General features: G+C 48.2%; 1 protein-coding gene across 1 annotated transcript in view; it reads left to right on the top strand.

The window, feature by feature from the left end:
* Window positions 1-14,564: 14,564 nt before the first annotated feature.
* BLK (BLK proto-oncogene, Src family tyrosine kinase) overlaps window positions 14,565-20,526 on the top strand; it is a 36,961-nt gene continuing 30,999 nt past the window's right edge. The window contains exon 1 of the mRNA XM_071447656.1: window positions 14,565-14,712. Within this exon, the coding sequence (XP_071303757.1) occupies window positions 14,633-14,712 (80 nt within the window). The 5' untranslated portion in view covers window positions 14,565-14,632. The remainder of the gene's footprint in view (window positions 14,713-20,526) is intronic.

The raw sequence follows: 20,526 nt of genomic DNA, 5'->3' as shown, positions 1-20,526 counted from the left end.
CCAGCCTCCCCATCCCAGGGCACAGGGTTGTGTCCAGATCATTCTGGAATATCCCCATTGAGGAGACTCCACTCCCTCTCTGGACTATCTGTCCAGTGCTCAGTCACTGCCCAGAAAAGTTATTCCTCATGTCCAGGTGGAACTTTCTGGGCATCAGTTCCTGCCCATTCCTGTTTTCCTGTTGCTGGGGCCCACAGAGCAGAGCCTGGTCCATCAAGCAGATGGAGGTTCAACATTTTCAGCAAGATCTCTTCCAAATCAAAACTGAGTCTGTGCCCATGAACCAAGCAGCGCCAGGGAACAGACAGGCACAGGGTGGAACAGCCCCCTGGCCTGGTTTTGGTGTGGGATGAGCGATCCCAGGACATGGCTTGGGAATGACCACGACTGGGGCCCCTTCCTGACAAACAAGTTGGATTCAACCACCCAGCTTTGATAGCCAGGAGCTTTGAATCACAGGGATGTGGCCAGACAGGGTCAGCTGGCCTCAGGGCCAGCAGGTCTAGCAGGGGGAGTTCACAGCAGAGGTGTTGCTCCCAGGGCTGGATGTCTGTCTGTCTTTCTCCTCACAGGAACAGACCACACACTGTCACCCGCTCCCTCTTCTGTAAATGTTTATTTTTAATTCAGTTGCATAATGGATTTCAAACGAGCTGCCATAAGATAGCAGTGAAAGGCTGCAGCCACATCCCTCTGAAGCCAGTCCATGGCTTTGAATGTTTTTTGGCCTGGATGTATCTTGGATAAATTGTCTTCATCCAAAAAACACCAGTGGGGAGCTGCTGAAGAAGAGTGGTGCTCCCACTGATGATGCTCTAACACCAACCACCTGCAATGGACACCTGAAATTAGTCAAAATAAACCTGTGAAACACCACTGCTGTCCACACCTATGGCTCAGCATTTTTGTTTCTTTTTCTCAGACACAAGGAATCCTTTCTGCTGCCCACAAGGATTCTGATTCCCCCAAAGAATCCTTTCTGCTCCAGAGACTGCCAATTCCAACAGCATCCCTGGGCACAGGAGCTTTCCCAGAGGACTCCTGAATCCTTGGGAACACACAGATCCAAGCCTCAGTTTTGCTGGGATGAGGTTTTGCAAAGCCCAGGCTGGAAATTCCTTGCTGTAGTGGTAGTTTGTAGAATCATGGAAGGGTTTGGGTTGGAAGGGACCTTAAAAATCCTCTCATTCCACCCCCTGCCATGGGCAGGGACACCTTCCACTGTCCCAGGTTGCTCCAAGCCCCATCCAACCTGGCCTGGGACACTTCCAGGGATGGGGCAGCCAGACTTCCTTGGGATGCCCTGTGCTGATCTGAACACCACAAACTCTGTAAGATGCCTTAGAGCCCCCTAAATCTTACCTGGACTTTCTGAGCTACCTCTTACCACCCAAAATGAGCAGAAATGGCCATTCCTTTATCACAACAGCAGCAGCTCAACTCAGTTTGGATTTGAACCTTCTGCTTCTTGCCCTTTCTGCTGGATTTGGGTGGTTTCTCCCTGCAGGTATCCTGCCAACAAAGCATGGAGGAGCTGGATCTCCTGGCAGGGTTGTGTGGCCATTCTGTGGGACCAGAGCTGGAATCTTGGAGAAGCATCAATGGTTTCTCCTCAGCTGGTCCCCCAATAAATGCTTTTCCTCTAAAGCAAAGTCCCTGTAGGGAAAAGTTCCTGAAGTACCTATAGGGAACGTATAGGATACCTGGGACAAGAACATGGAGTAACAGGACAAAGCGGAAAGGGTTCAAACTGGGAGAGAGTGTCTTTAGATAAGATATTGGGAAGATGTTGAGATATTAAGGGTGGGGAGGCCCTGGCACAGGTGCCCAGAGAAGCTGTGGCTGCCCCTGGATCCCTGGCAGTGTCCAAGGCCAGGTTGGACAGGGCTTGGAGCACCTTGGGATAGTGGAAGATGTCCCTGCCCATGGCAAGGGGTGGAATGAGGTAATCTTTAAAGTCCTTTCCAACCCAAACCAATCTGTGATCCTACAGTTCCCTGGGACTCAGCTTTCCAAGCATGGGAAGAGGAGGCTGTGGTGCTCCCAACCATCATCATCCCATCCTGGGCAGGAGCAGCCTCCACGTTCTCCACAGGGACTGGCACCAGGAAAGCCCTCTGGCATGGCTGGAGGATCACCTGGGAGCAAATCAACCTGGAAACGTGGCAGAGGCACCTCCAGAGGGCAGCAGGTCCCCAGGTGATGCTGTCCCCTGGTGTCCCCAGGGGCTGCAGAGGTCAGCTGTGCTCACCTGGCTGCTCATCTCCACGGATCACTGAGGGACCTGGCACTGGCCTGGGTCAATCTTCACAGAACTGGTGAATGGTTTGGGTTGGAAGGGACCTTAAAAATCATCTAATTCCAGTCCCTTGCCATGTGCAGGGACACTTTCCACTAGATCAGGGTCCTTCCTTGGGTATCTATTTTATTTTCTCTATGGGTTTCTCTCAGGTGAGTCAAACATCAAAGACCTAACAAAGGACAATTGTGCCTGAAATCCTATCAAAATCATGGTGGGAATTTTCAGCCCATTTGGTTTTTTTCAAAGGTAAAAGTAAATCCATTTGGTGATTCCATAACTAACTTTGTAAGTGTGTGTATTACTGAATCATTTCTCCCTCAAGTCAAAAAAAGTTTCCCCAAGACCTGAAGAACTAGAAATTATTTCCAAATAAAAGCGAGACCCATTCCAAAGATTTTGACTGATTTGTGATGGCTTTCCTTTGATAAACCTACTAACCCAATTCATTACCGCAATTCATAAATAAAAAAGCTTTTCAAAATCTCAGAACTGATATATGTTTTTTTCCAACTCTCTTCCTTGCTGGAAAAAAAAAAAAAAAGGGATTTCAGTTCTACTTTCACTCAAAATATTTCTTGTAAATTAATTCCAGGAGTGCTAATGAATAAAAATTCCTTTTTCAGTTTTACCTGTCCACCTAGTAAGGCTTCATCACCAGAACCCACAGGACTGGAGGGGTCTTTAAAAAGGCTGTGATTGCCCTGAACTTGTATCCTAGGCTTTGGGAGGAAGGGAAAGGTAAGAAAGGCCCATCTCAGACTCTTGCTTTAAGCTGGGATGAATGAAGGGTGGAGTCCAAGCTGCAGCCTCCCTCCCTTGTCACCCCAGGATCACTTCCTGCAGCAAGAGCTGGGATGAATTCCCTGGATTTGGAACTGATGGTCAGGGAACACAGTTCTACTTCAGCAGCTGGTGGCTTGACAAACAGAATCTGGACAATCTCCTCAACCAAGGACAATAAAATGAAAGACCAATAAATGGATTTTTTTTTTCTCTCACCCCAGCTGTTGGAATTTTTTTCTATTTCTAAATAAAACTGAGTATTTTGGGGACCTTAAAATGTGAACAGCACTTGAAACGTGTTTGCCTGTTGCATTCCTCTGCTTTGCTGTTTGTTCAGAATGATGAATGAGCCGTGAAATCAAATGTTTGCAACACTCCCAATGTCCCCTATTCCAGAGAGAGCCATGCTTTGGAATTTGCCTCCAGACAACTTCCTCTGCAGAAATTCATCACAGGAAGGGTGTTATCTCAGCCAGTGGTGATCCTTGAAACTGCAGGATCAAGAGTGAAGATCCAACCTTCTCTTAAATAATATTTTCATCCCTCATCTCAAAAAAAAAAAAAAGCTGATAAACCTCCCATTGCTCAGCCAGTCTCAGACAGGATCCTGTTGTCCTGTTTGATGAGGCTCTGCCTGGTTTTCCTTTCTCCTTGTCTCAACGGGCAGGGGTGTCACAGACATGTTTTATGAAAAATCCTTTCCTTAGGATTTTTCCTCCTGAGAACCTGAGAGGCCTCAGGAACAAAATGTAACCAATGGTTATCTGCTGCTGTGGAATGCAGCAGGTGGATCTGTGACTGGTCTCATGTGGTTGTTTCTAATTAATGGCCAATCACAGGCAGCTGGCTCAGACTCTCTGTCTGAGCCACAAACCTTTGTTATTCCATTCCTTTTCTATTCTTAGCCAGCCTTCTGATGAAATCCTTTCTTCTATTCTTTTAGTATAGTTTTAATGTAATATATATCATAAAATAATGAATCAAGCCTTCTGAAACCTGGAGTCAGATCCTCGTCTCTTCCCTCATCCTCAGACCCCTGCGAACAGGGTCACACAGGGGCTTTATCCAGAATCCAGCAGGATCAGGAGGTGATACTCAACATCTTCCTGGCCTTCAAATGAGTTGGTGGGGTCTGGAACCCTGGGGTGAGGGTGGAAATGAGGATGATGGAGCTTCACAGCATTGCATGGTGAAAACAGGAAGGATCTGGAGTGATTTCAGAGGAGGCCACAGAGATGCTCCAAGGGCTGTAGCCCCTCTGCTCTGGAGCCAGGCTGGGAGAAGCTCCTGGGGGTGCTCACCTGGAGAAGAGAAGGATCCAGGGAGAGCTCAGAGCCCCTTCCAAGGCCTAAAGGGGCTCCAGGAGAGCTGGAGAGGGACTGGGGACAAGGGCTGGAGGGACAGGACACAGGGAATGGCTTCCCACTGTCAGAAGGCAGGGATAGATGGGATATTGGGAAGGAATGCTTGGCTGTGAGGGTGGGGAGGCCCTGGCACAGGGTGCCCAGAGAAGCTGTGGCTGCCCCTGGATCCCAGGCAGTGTCCAAGGCCAGGTTGGACAGGGCTTGGAGCAACCTGGGACAGTGGGAGGTGTCCCTGCCCATGGCATGGTGGAACGTGATGATTACTTTCCCTTCCCACCCAAACCATTCTGTGATTCTCTGGTGCTCTCCTTGGGAATGGAAGGCACTGAAATGCCCCAGAGCAGTGAGATTTGAGCTGGGCCTCACCCACAGCAGCTCCAGATGTGCTCTGGGTGCTCAGCACAGGCAGAGCTTTGTGCAGTACCACAGACAGTTAATGGCACAAAACAGAGGGAAGGCAGATCTCACAAAATCTCTCACACAAGCAGTAGAGAGATACCAAGATGTGCTGTCAGCTGTCTCCTGTGCTCTTCCCCCTGTGCCCTAAATGGCATCAGCTGTCTTGCACTCGTTGAAGAAAGGAGGAAGAACATGACCTGTCTCTTTAGGTGAGATCTGAAGCAGAAACAGAACCTCAAATGGAAAGTGAGTGAGGTTACAGCCCGTAACCCAGCTGATTACAAAAAAAGAAACTTCTCAGACTTGAACCTGACTGGTGATAAGCTCTCTGAAAGTCAAGTGCAATAAATAACCCCACCCCTTCCATTGGCTCAGACTGCTCTGAGCTGTGAATGGGCCAATTTACACAACCCTAGACCCATATTTCTCCTCCCATTTTCACGCCAGCTTTACACCCTGAGGCTCCAGGGCTTGACTTTCACATCACTCCAGCCTGAATGAGGGCAGCTCAGGGCCCTGTTTGCAGCAGGACTGCACTTCTTTCAGCCTGAGGAGCCTTTGTGGGTTCTTCTAAGGTAGACCCCATTCTAATATTAGTAGGGTGTGAGAAGTGTGGTCACACTGCCAGCCCTCCGCTGCTCTAAGTGTAACAAACCAGCTCCATTTGTAATTCAGCTGTTGGCAACAGGAAACCACCAACAGCAACTCAACACACGACAACAAGAAGAATTAGGGTTTTGTCTTTCTGCATGCTCCAAGGATTGAAACTCATCAGAAGGAGCTGATGGTCCCATGCTGATGATCTGGAAGGGGGTTTTTCAACTCTGGTGGACAGCTAAGATTGAGTGGGATATGATTTAATCTGAACACAGGACTCTCAAGGTAAGTGCAAATGATTTTCCCAGCTGTTTGTTGTCTGGTGCTCCACTGGGCATATTCCTTTAGGATATTTAAAAATTTGGCCCAGTAATTAAAGCCTTTAGGGTGGGATGTCCAATGAGCCAAACTGCTGCTGTGGACCAGGATAGGAGGTGTGTCTGTCTTTCCTTCTGGCAGCTTCCCAGTGGTGGAATTGGGAATGCTCTGAGGTGGGGCTGATGCTGAGTCGGAGGTTCTCTCTCTCAGGCACGGGTCAACCTTCTTCCTCATAAAAATAGTGAAAGTAGATGATAGCCAGGAGTGAATGAGTTTCATCCAACTGAATTTCTTGGAGATGAGAGTGGCAGGAGAAGGTGAGATCAGGGACCCAGCTCTGAAGTTGAGCGGAGGTCGAAATTTGGGTACTCAGCTTCCAACACAGCAACCTCTGGGTGCTGCAGTCAGTGTGGGGAAGGGTCGAATCTTTAATTCACCATTTGTGGAGATGCACATTTGGGATTTTTGAGAGTTTTTGCTTTCTTCCACCCCACAGATGGTTTAAATGGTCTCACTGGATGCAATATTTCGTTTTCACCAGCTCCTCCGCTGAAGCTGGTAAAACCACTGCAAAGTTAACGCTGGTGGTAGACAAATCTTCTGGCAAAGTTGGAAATCTCCAGCAGAGCTGTAGGAAGAATGGACTTGCTGCTTCTACCCTGGTCATTTCCCAGAACCTGCACTAGGCCTATAACTTTCATTCCTGATTGAAATTTAGGTCAGGCTTAAAATTGCAGAGCTCTAAGTTGGAGCATGGATATTTCAGGATATCTGTGCTTGCTGTGGCACTTTTGGGAGGGAACAGCACTTGCTGTGTTGTGGGGTATTTGCATCTCAGACCTCCTCAGGTGTTTCCTCAGGGCTTTGTGGCCAATGATGCCCCACTGAACGCTCTTCAAAGTGTTTTAGTTACCCCATTCATGATTTGGGGCTATTTCTTGCCTCTGGTGACGGGCTGCTCTGATATTTAATTGATTATGAATCTTTAACAGTGCAAAACCAGGGCACTGCCAGCAGTGAGGGTTCCTGCTGCATGCAGAGCACACGCACATGGTCCCGGCTCGGGGACGTGCTGGAGATGGAGAAGGCTGATGGAAATGAGGAATAAGAAAAGGAAAGCTGCAGGGCAGCCCAGGCACCCTCATTAATATGCTCAGTCGGTCATTCTGTCAAGGTTTAAGTCATTTTTATCAGAAGATTTGGGGGCTGCAGAGCTTGTGGTTTCTCGTTCATATTCTGCTTTCTTCTCACAGACCTCCTGCAGCATTTTCATTGTATTGGTACCCAAAAGTCAGTGAAAAAACCCTTCTGGCCCATTCTTGTTTTGTTCTGCCAATACAGGGCTATTGTGAGGATTGCAAAGTCAAACCCTGAATTTTCTGGTGGAGGAGGAAACACCCAAGGCATATTTAAGTGAAAATTTTGCAAAAGTGCTGCTGGTTATTCTTCATTTTCTCTTCCAACAAATTCCCATGTTTGATTTAATCAGCATGGAGTGTTCTGTGATGCTGTTATACCCTGGGCTTTCAGCTTAGATGGTGTGCTCCCAGCTCCTCATAACTAAACCCACAATATCCCAGGATGGGCATCCCCATCCCTCATAATTTGGGCTGTGTGTCCCTTTCAAACGCAGCTATCAGCTCCTTTATTTCTGCCTTGTGGCTTTCTTCCTGACCCATATTTCAACCTTTAATTCTCTGTGGCACCTTGATGGCCATATCAGCATCCGAAAATGACCTTGAGGATATTTTCAGAAACAGCCCAGGCTTTTTGTCATCTAAAGCAGGTGTGGAAAGGGGGGATTCACATGGATGGATTTCACAGGGATCACAGGGATGTGCTGAGCAGAGCAGGAGCTCCTGGGCACGCTGTTACTTCATCATTATTTGCCGTCCTTCCTTCCTTCCCCTCATTCTTTCCATTCCATCTGTGTTAAAAAAGGAGTTTCCTCACCGCTCCTCCACGGTTCACGAGCCTCTGGAGGCACCCAAGCATTGCCTCCATGTGGGTGAGCTCCCTTGTAGCCAATCATTTCCTGCGGGGGTTCTATCACAGGCAGAAAAATCTTTCGGGGCACCTGGGGCTAAATCCTGCTGGAATCCTTGCCAGCCCCAAAGTTTCCATCCATGTCTTAATTCCATGTGGTGCAAGTCAGCTTTTTTCATTAGGCTGACCCCACATTGCAAGATTAGAAATAGCTGCGGGGGGGGGGTAAAAAAGGATGAAATTCCCCCTTGAAGAGGTCTTGGCAACAAATTACAGCCCCAGGGTCCTGATGCTGCTTATGGAAGGAGCAGTTGCACCAATGGACATCACAAAACAGGCTGTGCAGGGTTATGGTTCTTGCTTAAACATAAATAGGAATGTAAACCAGAATTCCAATATTTCACGCTGGACGAGACATTTACTTCTCACAGGTCAGCCTGTTTTCCATACCAGGTTTAAATCCACCACAATATCCAACCAAAAATATCTCCCCCACCAAGCTCAAACCACAGCAGCTCCTTGTGTTGAAGTAAAAAAATGGGTTTCAATTATAATTTTTTTCCAAGAAAAAGCTGCAACTGAGCAGGAGAACAATGTTCCTGTGCTTTTACAGAGCAATTTTGTCTTTGTTAATGCTGGTCAGTTTTAATTTCAAAAACGTTGGGGCCTTGCCTATTCAAACGTCCAAATCCAGTGATAAATGCCTGAAGGAGAGGGACATGGTTGAGCAAAGGTGTGGGAAGTGGGAACTGTGTGGAATTACTGCAAGAAATGATGTTGCCTCATTTGCTGGAGACACAGCAAAGAGGGAGGGAATAAACTTGCTGTCCACCATGGAGTCATGGAATGGTTTGTGTTGGAAAGGAACCTTGAGGGTCAGCTCATTCCAACTCCCTGCAATGGGCAGGGACACCTTCTACCATCCCAAGTTTTTCCAAGCAATGTCCAGCCTGGCCTTGGACACTTCCAGGGATGGGACATCCACCATGGGCAGGACAGGCAGTTGTCAGTCTTTCAGTGAAGGAAATTAGTGGTGGTAGTTAGGAAGTCACTTTAAGGCTTTGGGAATTGGAGGGCTGGGATAGACTGATAGGAAGCAGTGGCAACTTCCATCACTGAGAGCTTTGAAGTACAAGTTAGGGGGTCTCTGAAATTAATGACCTTCAGGGTGCCAGTCCCACATTTCTGCCATCCTGTGGAATACACGTGGCTTCTGAACTGAAATGCACTTTTCAAAATCACCCCCCTGCATTTCCCCCTCTTTATTTATTTATTTATTTACTTATAAAATAATTTTCCAAACTTGACCCAATCTCTCTGATGATTTCTGCTCCTCTGGAAGCTGTGGAATGCGTTACTGATCAAAAAGCAGCGAGCGGCACCCCTGGGGTCCTGTGTGTCAGGCACGTAGGAGACACAGCAGAAATAATAAACACATGGCTCACAAATGAATTCCTTGCTACTTAACGAGCAAAGAAGAATGAAAAATTTACTCAGTGTCCTCCAGGATGTCTGGTCTGCCTCAGTGATGGCAGAATCAGGAATGGTTTTGGTGGATGAAGGTCGGGTGAAAAACTCACTTGATAAAGGGACCTTACAGCCAAGAGGTAAAAGAGGTGCTTGGCTCCATGCCCAGGTCCCCATGGTCCCAATTTACTACAGGAGGGTGTTTCCTCATTTATGGATAGTCTCTCTTCTCCATGAAACCTGGGGTGGGAAAGAAAAACTGTAATTACAAAATGCTTGTGCAGAGGAACTGCCGGACTTCTTTCAGCCCAGACAGCTCCTTGCCCAACACCTGAGCCTTGGTGGCATCCAAGGTTATATGAACAACTTGGGACCATGAAATCTGGGGCAGAACCTCTCAAAACGTGTCTGTGGGAGGATGATGATTGAGAAGTGGGCTTTGAATAGAGGTTAAATTCGACCTGTGGAAAAATCAAGGCGTCACCAGTAATGCATGATGGAAAGAGGGAGAAGTGATGCCAATCTAAGCAGGCAGAGAAATTGATAGAAAAGCTTTAAATTGACTTTTATCTCGACTTTTTTTCCTGGCTGTCTCTCGCATATTTGGCCTTGACCATTTTAGAAGCAGAGGAAGAAGAGCACAGCTGCTTGAGACATTAATGCAGCAGACTTGCACAATTATTATTCTTTTTTTCCAGTGAAAGGTGCCAATATTCCTGGGGTTTCTGTGACAGAACCTTTTGAGAGGTGGTGATTTCCCATGGAATGCTTTTTTTTCCCCCTGAAAATTGGGGCAAAAAAAAAGTTGGAAAAAGCATTCTGAAAGTCACTGAGTGGTCTGCCAAGGAATAATAACTGTGAGTGGGGGGGAATTGTGAATGTGGGACTGTACAAAACTGGTCCTAACCAGGTGAGAAGAAATCCTGGCTTAGTGCAGTACTGCTGGTGCCAGGCCGAGGATGGGCACTGGAAAAGCAAGAAACTTTAGGAAATAAAATTTCTTCCATCTCTGAGACAATAAATTCAGGCCAGATCAAATGTGAGGTGACCTGAGAGTGAATCAGCCCCATCAATTCAGTGCCATAAATGATGACTTTCTGTAACAAACCTGGTTGTGAGGTTTGGCTTTGTTCTGTCACATTTCTGTCTCTTTTGAGCACGTTTCAATATTATTTTAATTCTGAAAATCAAGTTAATCTTCTAATTTTGGGTAAGGTATTAAAAAGTAATGGATTTCTTCTTTCTTTACCAGCATCAGGAAGGAAATAATATTGAGACAAGGTCTTGGCTGCTGCAAGTAGTCAAGAATAGTCATGTTGTGAGTGTAGGACAAGCTTGGCAGGAAGGATGGCCTGGGCAGGAGTCACTTTCTCTTTCCAAAAAGGCTTTTCCTCATGGGATCCAGACAAAATCTCTTTGTGGCAATTACTAGCAGAATATCTCCCAACTGCCATCAAGCAAAACCTGCATTTTCACCCCAGTCCCTGGACATATCCCTGCAAAACCAATGGGATTTAATAATAAATAATGGTAGTGAGACAAGAGGGAGCTCATTTTCACCCTGCACTCGGGGTGGTGAAGGGTACCTGGTGCCTGTGTCTGAGTGTTATCCCAAACACAGGGATGGAATCAGGGAAAATCCTCTGTTTTCCTTCAAATCAGGGAAAAAGGGATAGCCTGTCTCTTGCAAAGTAGAGATCCAACAGGAGGGCCAGTGGAATCAGGATAGACTTTAAATAATTGTAATAAACATACATGGATAATTATAATCTAGGGGCCACCACAGCTCCTGTAGAATGGGGATCACCAGGGGTTTGGATGCAGCCACCAAATTTTTAAGAGGAGGAGGAACCCCAATATTGCCTGTTTTAGTAGTTGAGATGCTGCCTCAGAGTTCAAAAAGTCCTCGGACAGCTCTGAAAATGAACTCTCAAAATGGAGTCTGGTGGGTTGGTTATAACACATCAGCATCTTCCAAGACACTGTAAATAAGTATCCTGCTGCTAGAGGAGTGGGAACAGGGAGGTTCTGATGGTAAAGGAGACTACTCATTCCTAAAAGGGAAGAGAAAAGCTTGGCCAGCCCATGAAAACAAAGTCTAGAGGAAATGAGCTGCCCATTTGCAGCAGCAGCATGGGGAAGCAGTCCTGGGAGCCAGCTGGGAAAGCAGAGGGACCTTCATCCTCTCAGTTCAAAGCTGGAGATGCCTCTGCTGCAGAAATCCCAACAAGAATGCCTTTGGTTCAGTGTGAAATGGATAAAAAGCCATGGGGTGGGCACTGCTGCACAAGGAGGCCGTGCAGGGGCCACCATTACATGAGTCTGGCTGTGGGGTCATCCTGGTGGGCTGTGGGGTCATCCTGGTGGACTATGGGGTCATCTGCAGGGAGGCTTTCCCAGGAATGGCTTAAAACTGACAGAGAATAGGTTTAGGTTGGATATTAGGGAGTAATTCTTCCCTGTGAGGGTGAGGAGGCCCTGGCACAGGTTGCCCAGAGAAGTTGTGGCTGCCGCTGGACCTCTGGAAGTGTCCAAGGTGAGGCTGGACAAGACTTGGAGCAACCTGGGATGGTGGAAGGTGTCCCTGCCCATGGGAGGGAGTGGCACTGGATGATCTTTAAGGTCCCTTCCAACCCAAACTGTTTTGTGATTCTATAATTCCATGATTTCACACTCGTGTCAGGGCCTGCAAAGACACTGGAGAACATCTGGGGACTGACTTATGAGAACAGGGTGGAAGCCACCACCAGAAGGACCCTGCTTGGCTGGGTGAGATCCCAGCCTGTGCTTTCAGGTCAGGGGAACAGGGACAGATGGAGCCCATCTGGAGTGACTGGGAGCTGAAAATGAGAGACTTTTTCCCTTTTTAGTGCCCTTTTTCACAAGCTTTCTCAGGGTTCCCCCTCCAGCTGCTTTCAGAGGACATCCCTGGGCTGAGGATGCAAATTTTCTGGGCTTCTGGATTCCAGAAACTCCATCTCATGGCTATGAGATCCCAGACTGGAAGAAACAGAGGAGGCCCAAGGATGAGGGGATGTGCTCCGGGTGACACGCAGGACACCTTAGATACCAGAAAAACCTCCCTGGGATGCAGCAGGGCAAACCACACCACATCCACTCCTTTTTATTTTGAATTCTGGCTTTTGAGCTGCGGCCATCCCTGGGAGAGCCTCTGCAGCAGGCGGCTGCAGCTGCCGGGTTTCCCCGCTGTCAGCAGTGGGAATGTGTGTCAGAGCAGGGGCAGGTTTCTGTCTGGAGCTGCCACGCTGTCACCCTGCTCCCAGGATGACTTGGCAGACACTACAGCAGAGCTCAGCCTCTGCTGCACCTCGTGGTAGCTCCTCCTTCCCACCTCAGCGGTGGATGACAGCAGCTTTCTAAAAGAGCAACTTCCCTTTTCATAGGGATAGGAAGTGAGGCTCATTTAGCAAAGAGAGGTCGCCCACCAAATGCTGAGGGCCTGTCCTAAAGCTCAAAGCACTACATCTAACCTGACACTGCTTTTTTCTTCCCCAGACCTAAACCTGAGGAGCTCCACCTCCATCCCCTGCCCTTAGCTGGAGGAGAATTGGGAAGGGAAAATGGGAATTGGCAAGGGGGAAGTTTGGCAAATCTGCAAGGGCTTCCTCATTTCTGTGTCTCCAAGAGCAGGCACACCTGGCTGAGGCCTGCTGGGCTGGGTGTCTCTCCTGGTTGTGTTGAGTGTCACTCAGGCTTGGAGGGTGTCAGAGGATAGTGCCAGGCTCTTTTCAGTGGTGCCCAGCCACAGGATGAGCAGAAATGGGCATAAAATAAACCACAAGAAGCTCCACCTCAACCATGATGAAGGAATTCTTTATGTGAAGAGTGTCAGAGCACTGAAACAGCTGCCCAGGGAGGGCGTGGGGTTTCTTCTTTGGAGACATTCCAAGCCCACCTGGTCGTGTTCCTGTGTCACCTGTTACAGGTGATCCTGCCTTAGCAAGAGGGTTGGACTGGGTGATCTCCAGAGGCCCCTTCCAATCCCAAACTATTCTGGGATTCTGGGATTCTGGGATTCTAGGACTCTAGGATTCTGGGATTCTGGTATTTAGAGATTCTGAGATTCTGTGCTGACCCTCCAGGGTGATGGGCTCAGTGTGACCCCCACAAAGGACCTGCAGACCCCTGTGTATGGCCCAGATAGCCTTGCAGCCCTCCATGGGGTTGTCTTCCTTTGTCAGGGGCACAGCTGCAGAGCCAAGGCTGATTCCCACCCCATGTTTCCAGAGGGGGCACCAGCCACGTGAACCCTGGAGCAGCTGCCCCCACCTCACACATCATCGTGTCCTCAGCCACCCTCTTGTTGTCCCTGTGTCCCGTGGCTGGTAAAGGTCTTCTGCCATGACCTCAGCTCAGATCTGCCCCGTGGAGCTTTTCCTCCTGTAAACACCATCACCAGCGTGGGGTGACCTTTAGCTTGTGCATCACTCCTGGCAGATGTTGGCTCGTGTTTGTCCTGCTCAGTGGGGGCAGCTGAAGTGTAAACGATGTGAGGTCATCCCAGCCTCGAGCTGGCTGAGACCAAGTGTCATTTTCCCCCCTGCTGCCTCTTACAACTCAAAGATGACGCCATGCAGTTACCCACAGAGGTGTACATGGTGGTTTTTTGGGGGCCTTGTGTTTGCAACAGCTTAAAAAAATACACTGGAAACACCACAGATGAGCCAACATTACACATCCACCATGGGAAGCCTCTGTAGAAACAAATTCTGCTTCTTATACAACATTTATCTCCCAGGACAGAGTTTCAATCTCTCAATTGAACATGCTGAGGCAAAGTGAGAAAGTCACTTCCTCAGAGCCACCCAGAAGTCCCTGACCAGGTCTTAATTCGTTAGACCACGCTGCTATGGTCGAGTAGGTTCATAGAGGGATGGAGCTGGCTGGAACAAGATGTGTTTCATCAGTAAAAGGTCTTTTTTTTAGTGACAGAAAGGAAAGATCATTGCAAAGCCAGTTTGTTGGGTTGTTTCCTAAAATTTGGTGGTTTGCATAGTGGAAGTACAATCCATTCACAGTCATTTTCACTGCTTTTAACGACAGCTGTTAATAGCCTGTGGCATTTGCTGGGGTTTGTGTCTGGATTCGCTTTGTGTTTCTCGCCTTCCTCATTGTTATTTTCATTGGCCAGGTTGCCTGGGAAGTGCAACTCCCACCCCCTCCCAGGTGATCATTTTTATAAGCAAAATAGAGCAAAGAATCCTTAGGGGGGGAGAAAAGAGTCAGTTCTGACACAAAGACCTGATTAAAAAAAGAAATCCCATTAAAAGCATTTGCAAAAAACCAGGCTGCTCCTGCGGTCCGGGGGTGTAAAGCTGTTGGTCTCATGGATGGTGTGGATGTGGTGGAAGCCTGAGGCCTCTGAAAGAAAAATTTGGGAAGGGCCTTCAGCCCCATGGAGCATCTGTCATGGGTCCGGCCAGCGGCTCGCGCGTCCTCGGATCGTGTCCCCAGGAGCAGCAGCGTGGGAAGCAGGCAAGTCAGGAACATCCCACCCCCATCCACCTTCCCCTGAGGGTTTTTCTCTGTCTTCATCCACCCTCCCATCCCTCCTTGTCCTATTTTTTCTCCCCACAATCTGTGGGTTAAAGACATGATGGAGGCACTTCCCAGCTCCTGCTGGATCCGGCGCCGAGGGATGGTTTGCAGGGATGTTGTTCCCTCTGTCTGCTGCAAAAGAGGGGAGGACAAAGAAGTGCCAGGTGTGCACATCCTGGCACTCCCATCCCCCACATTCTCCCGGGGACTGGAAGGGAAGAGAGGATTTATGTGTGGGGAAGGCTGACAGGAGCTGGACACAGCTGTGATGAGTAGGGAACTGCTCTGGCATTCCATTGCTATTCCTGACACGCAGCTGGAGGTGTTCAGGTGGGGAATTGGAGATATTCATCTCATGATGGAGGTGAACCTCCCTCCCTATAGCCCTTTGCCTCTCCTGAGTGTGGTGGGAGGGAGCCTCATTCCCTCTGAGACTCAATCCAAGGAACTGAATTCCTGAGCTCCAGCCTGCCACCAGGTTCATTTCTCCTCCTGTCCTATAAAATGTTTTCTTCTTCCTAGGAAAAGTCATCCTCTGGGATGTAGGGCCTCCAGGAAGGGCCTTTCCCAGGGCAGAAGTTTTGGTGGTCTAATACAAAGATGTAGAGCCCATCCATCTCCTCATGTTCTCTGGGCTGGGAGGACCAGGACCTCCCTACATCCCTCCAGATTCCTGTGATGTGTCCTCCAAGTGCTGTGGAATGGAGCATCAGGGATTCTGGCCAAGGGACCATGGCCTGTGCCCGCTTCCATAGGGTTTGGATGTCAGATAGGGGTGGCCTGCAGAGGGGATTTCTCCCTGCTGTGCCCCTGCTCACCCAGGACCCATCCACAATTTGGCCAACACCAACATTGGGCAGAGGGAGGTTCGAGTTGAAATTTGGATTGGAATTCCAGGCTCTGCAGGAAGTCCTGTTGGGCAGTGCAGTTTTGTCATTAAACCTGTCCCTCCTGAAGAACCCCAGAGTGGCTGCAGGTACCCAGAGGGAAGTGCCTCATCCTCCTGGACCCATCCTACTCCTTTCCCACTCCCACTGCCCCCAAGTCCTGCAGAGACATTCCCAGCAGAATCCCACCTCGCTGCCTGGGCTGAGCTCATGAGGGAAGCACGAAGGGAGGTGGGATAAGCAGTCTGCCCTCCTGCTTTTCCCCTCTCCAAGACCCTGATCCCTGGCTCTGTTTCCTGGCCCACAGCCTCCTGCAGCACAGCCGAGCATCCGTCGGCCTCCAGCGGGATGCAAAGCTCAATGTAAGCAGCCATTTTTCCTCCAGACAGATGTTTTGATTAGGGAATGACCACTCTGGCAACAGGAGGCTGTTTTCTTCTTCTGGAATGAGCAAGAAGCTTTTATTATCTTCTTCTCTTTATTTTTTTTAATTCCCTGTCAAAAGACTTTCTGCATCTGCTTAAGCTCAAGGTTCTGGAAATCTGTGCTCTCCCACAGCCCCCCAGCCTCACATAGCCTTCTCCCAGAGATTGTCCCAGCTCTTCAGAAAGGCCTGGAATAGATGGATTTTCTGCTTGTTTCGCTTGCTTGGGCCAGGCTCACCTGCAAATCACGGCCTAAGAAAAATGGTAGATTTTGTGCAGATATAAATTGTAATAGAAATGGAAAGCTGGCTTGGATTGTGGCAGGAGATCTTAAAATAAGCCAGTGGGCTCCAGTCTCTTTCCTGAAATGTGTACCCCTCACTTAGGGATAAATCACAGGACCACAAAGATCCTGGATTTGTTCATCTGCCCTGGGCTGCTAGGGAACAGATATTTCCAAGGCAATTTGGCCACACTGGCTGTGCTCAAGTCTGGGGCCTGGACAGAATTCAAGCCAGGGAGATGGGATGCACTGGAATGGGGAAGGAGGAGGATGGGGCCAAGAGAAGGAGGCAGCTGCAGCTGCTTTGGGGTTCTTTGGGTGTGTGAGAAGGTTTTATGATGGCTCAGCCCCAGCATCAGCACCTCACCTCAGCGGGAGAGCCTGGCTGCTCCTGGGGGTTCTTCACCTTCCCTTCAAGGACCTTTGGCATGGACCAGAGTGTTTGACAGAGTCCTCATTGCACAAATAAAATCAGGTATCCATCAAAGATCAGGACTGGAATGGGGTCTGAATACTGTCAATAGGATATTCCCAGTTCTCCAGTGAGGATGCAACATGGAAACCCCACATCTGCTTCACTCCCCAGCAAGAACCAGGAAGCTTCTTGCTCTGGGCTCTCCAGCTCTTCATGGGGACTTCCTGCAGTGCTGGAATCATGGAATCACAGAATGGCTTTGTTTGAATTGGGAAGGACCTTAAAGCCATGGGAAGGGACACCTTCCACTACCCCAGGCTGCTCCAAGACCCATCCACCCTGGCCTTGAACACTTCCAGAGATGGGGCAGCCAGATTTTGGCCACCACACCACAGAGGATGGCTGTAGCCTCCACCTTCTGCCTCTGAGAAAGACCTTGCTCATGGTTTCAGTGCTCTTTATAGCACAGCACGTTGGTTCAGAGTTGTCTTCTTACCTTCTCTTAGCAATGAAGCTGCAAATTATTTCAAAATATGAGCTAAAAAGGACTTGACTGAAACCCAGCAGAAGCAGAAAATGGTCATGGCAAAAACTGCTTCAGTAGCAAATCTTCCTTCTTATTTAAGGAGCTGATCCATCAAGATCTTCAGTAATTCTTCAATTTTATGTCTTGCAAAGCAATCTGAGGGTGCCAGGTCAGGAAATGTTCTGAAGAGCTATTTTATTGAAGGGAAAGAGAATTGAATACATCTGTGATGTGCTGAGAACTGGAGGAAAAATTTTTTTACTGAACTTTTTCACTCCTCGCTGATGCAAAAATGCAAATCTGGAATACTTAAATTATTGCATCTGAAGTGAATTGATTTCAGCAATTCTTTCAGGAGAGGGGAGGACTTGCAAAGAGAAATCCAGCATTTAAAACCCTTCATAATAGGCTAGATCTGCATTTTCAAAGTAATTTTTTTAGGGTTTTTTGAAGCCATTTCCTTTTTAAAATGTGTTCTTTAAAAAATAGACGTTCGTAAGTTTTAAAATTAATTAACATATCTGATCTAGCTGAACTGTTAAAACACTTTGTTGCGCCCACCACAGAATTTGGATGGAAAGGGGGCTCATTTTGTGATTTCAGTAGGCTTAGGGGTTTTTTTTTGGAGCTGCCCTCAGAGTGAAACTCTATTGGCTTACTTGGGTATTAACCTCTTTTTCCATGGCAGTTTCATGGGGTTGAGGCAAATGGTGAGCCAAGACTTCTGCTTTTCTGCTCAATTTGGTCTTGTTTCCTTTCCTATACCCGCCCATGCAATCCCAAGGCTGCCTGTCAGTGTCCCCCACATCCCTCTTGCAGAAGGTGCTGGATTCTCATCAGAACTTACTTTAGATCTCTTTTGCCCTGGTAGAGCAAAGCAGCAAATGGCAGTAGGTGGTGCGGGGCCGCTCACTGTAAAATGAGATGGGCAAAGCTTTGAAATGACAGAACCTGAGGCAATGGTGTGAAGGTGGGTCCAGGGGGGTTTGGGTTGGATATTAAGGAAATTTCTTCCCTCAGAGGGTGGTCAGGCACTGGAACAGCTCCCCAGGGAATGGCCAAGGCTGCCAGAGCTCCAGGAGTGTTTGGACAATGCTCTCAGGGATGCACAAGGTGGGATTGTTGGGATGTCTTGGGTAGGGCCGGGAGCTGGCTCAATGATCCTTGTGGCTTCCTTCCAACTTAGGATATTCTGTGATTCCATGATCTTCAAAGAGCTCCCTTTGACTCATTCCTGCAGAAACACTTGAACCTGCACCCACCTCTCCGTAGCCAAAATGCCACCTCAGCTATCTCTGTGAAGGCTGCTAAAATTGCATTCTATCATTCACCCAGTTTGAACCCCAGTTTTAGAGGTTCTGCTCATACACCCAGTGCTCCTGTGACCTGCATGTCTGTCCCACAAATTCAGGGCTGGCTGCACCACAGAGCTCATTGTCCTGGTGTCTAATGGCTTCTTCAGCTTGGCTCTTCCAGGAACATCTAATATTCTTTACTCATGACCTAGCAGCAGCTAAGCTGGACTCCTAAAATTGTAGAATATCCTGAGTTGTAAGGGGCCCATAAGGATCATCGAGTCCAGCTCCTGGACCTGCACAGGCCCGCCCCAAGAATTCCATCGTTCTGTTTCTGAAGCTGTTTTTTGCTAAATGTTTTTGTGCATATAGAATCATAAAATCCCGGAATGGTTTGGGTGGGAAGGGACCTTAAAGACCATCCCATTCCTCCCCTTGCCATGGGCAGAGACACCTTCCACTATCCCAGGGTGCTCCAAGCCCCATCCAGCCCAGCCTTGGACACTTCCAGAGTTCCAGGGGCAGCCACAGCTTCTCTGGGTACCCTGAGCCAGGGCCTGCCCACTCTCACAGGGAAGAATTTCTTCCATATATCAGACCTAAATTTCCCCTCCTTCAGTTTAAATTACTCCTTGTCTTATCACTCCATTCCCTGATGAAGAGCGATATGGAAAAAACTTTGTGTTGCCTTAAAACTTTTTATTCTGCTTGTTCCGCTTTGAATTTTGGTCACTTTAAAAAGAACTTGTTTTGGAAGCTTGAAGAAAAAAAGTTTCCCCGCTCATAGTTATTAAATAAAACCCACATTTTTAGATGAGAAACACTATAAATTCACAAAAGGAAATTTCTATGATTTTCTTAGTTATTGTGCCCTCCCCAGCACTCCTTTCCACTGGAAAAAAAAGTAAAAACAGGGTTGGACAACTACTCTAAGTAGCTTTTCTCATTTGTTTTTTCTTGTGAAGATAATTTCTAAAAGCATTAATCAGAAGTGAAACACATTGTCATGACACTCACTCAACTCAGCCGCTTTTATTTTTGAAAATAAAATTACTTTTTACCAATCCAAGGTTCCACCAGCTGTGAAATGGGAACCAGCAGCTCGCTGTATCCAGCAATATTTGCCTGCTATTTTGGGTTTTGTAAAACACATTTTGGGACTATTTTGGGTTTTGTAAAACGCCTGCTGGCCCAAAGGATGGTGGCGTTGGCTGCCAAATGTGTTGGGGGCAACTGGGAGAGTGGGACTGGTGGATTTTGTAAGGACTGTTGAATGCCCAGAGCTGTTCAAACCCCTTCTGTGTGTGGGTGGGAGAGAGTGACCTTTGTGGGAGGCTTGACTCGAGGTGGGCTGTGCTGTTCCCCTCTCTGAGCTGCTTTTGCACGGCTGTGTCTCCAACACGTGCGTGGGGACAGAGCTGAGCCTGTGCAAGGCTGCAGAGAGGTGTTTCCATTCTCAGCAGGGTGCAGAACGGGCTGCAATGTCCCCATGGGGTGCACAGGTGGTCCCCACTCCTCTCAAACCCTGCCAGAGGAGCTGGGATGGCCCCAAGCCCCTGGCTGGACTTGCTGAGGTTGATGTTCCTCCAGGCCTTTCCCGTTCTGCCCCATCAGTGCCACCACTGGGTACCAGAGTAGTAAAAAGAAGATTCTTGGCCCAGGGGGAGAAGTAGCACACAAGACTGGTGTGGATGTTTATGATTAGATTTATAAATAATACAACAAATATTGCAAATGGATATCTAAATAGTAGCTCCATCATCTCCTGCAGTGGTTATGGTGTCACCAGGTAGTTTCTCCTGTTGAACCATGAAACCTCCTCACTTTCTAAACTGCTCAAAGAAATCTAACTGTGGCTCACTCCACTTAGTCTCAGATTTGGCCAACAGCCTGTGACTAAAGCATCACAGTCTAAGCAAG

This window comes from Agelaius tricolor, unplaced genomic scaffold (assembly GCF_023055355.1).
Source record: "Agelaius tricolor isolate 1412-34295 unplaced genomic scaffold, bAgeTri1.0.p SCAF_1, whole genome shotgun sequence".
In the NCBI taxonomy this organism is placed as follows: Eukaryota; Metazoa; Chordata; class Aves; order Passeriformes; family Icteridae; genus Agelaius; species Agelaius tricolor.
This window is presented reverse-complemented; position numbering and strand designations above follow the sequence as displayed.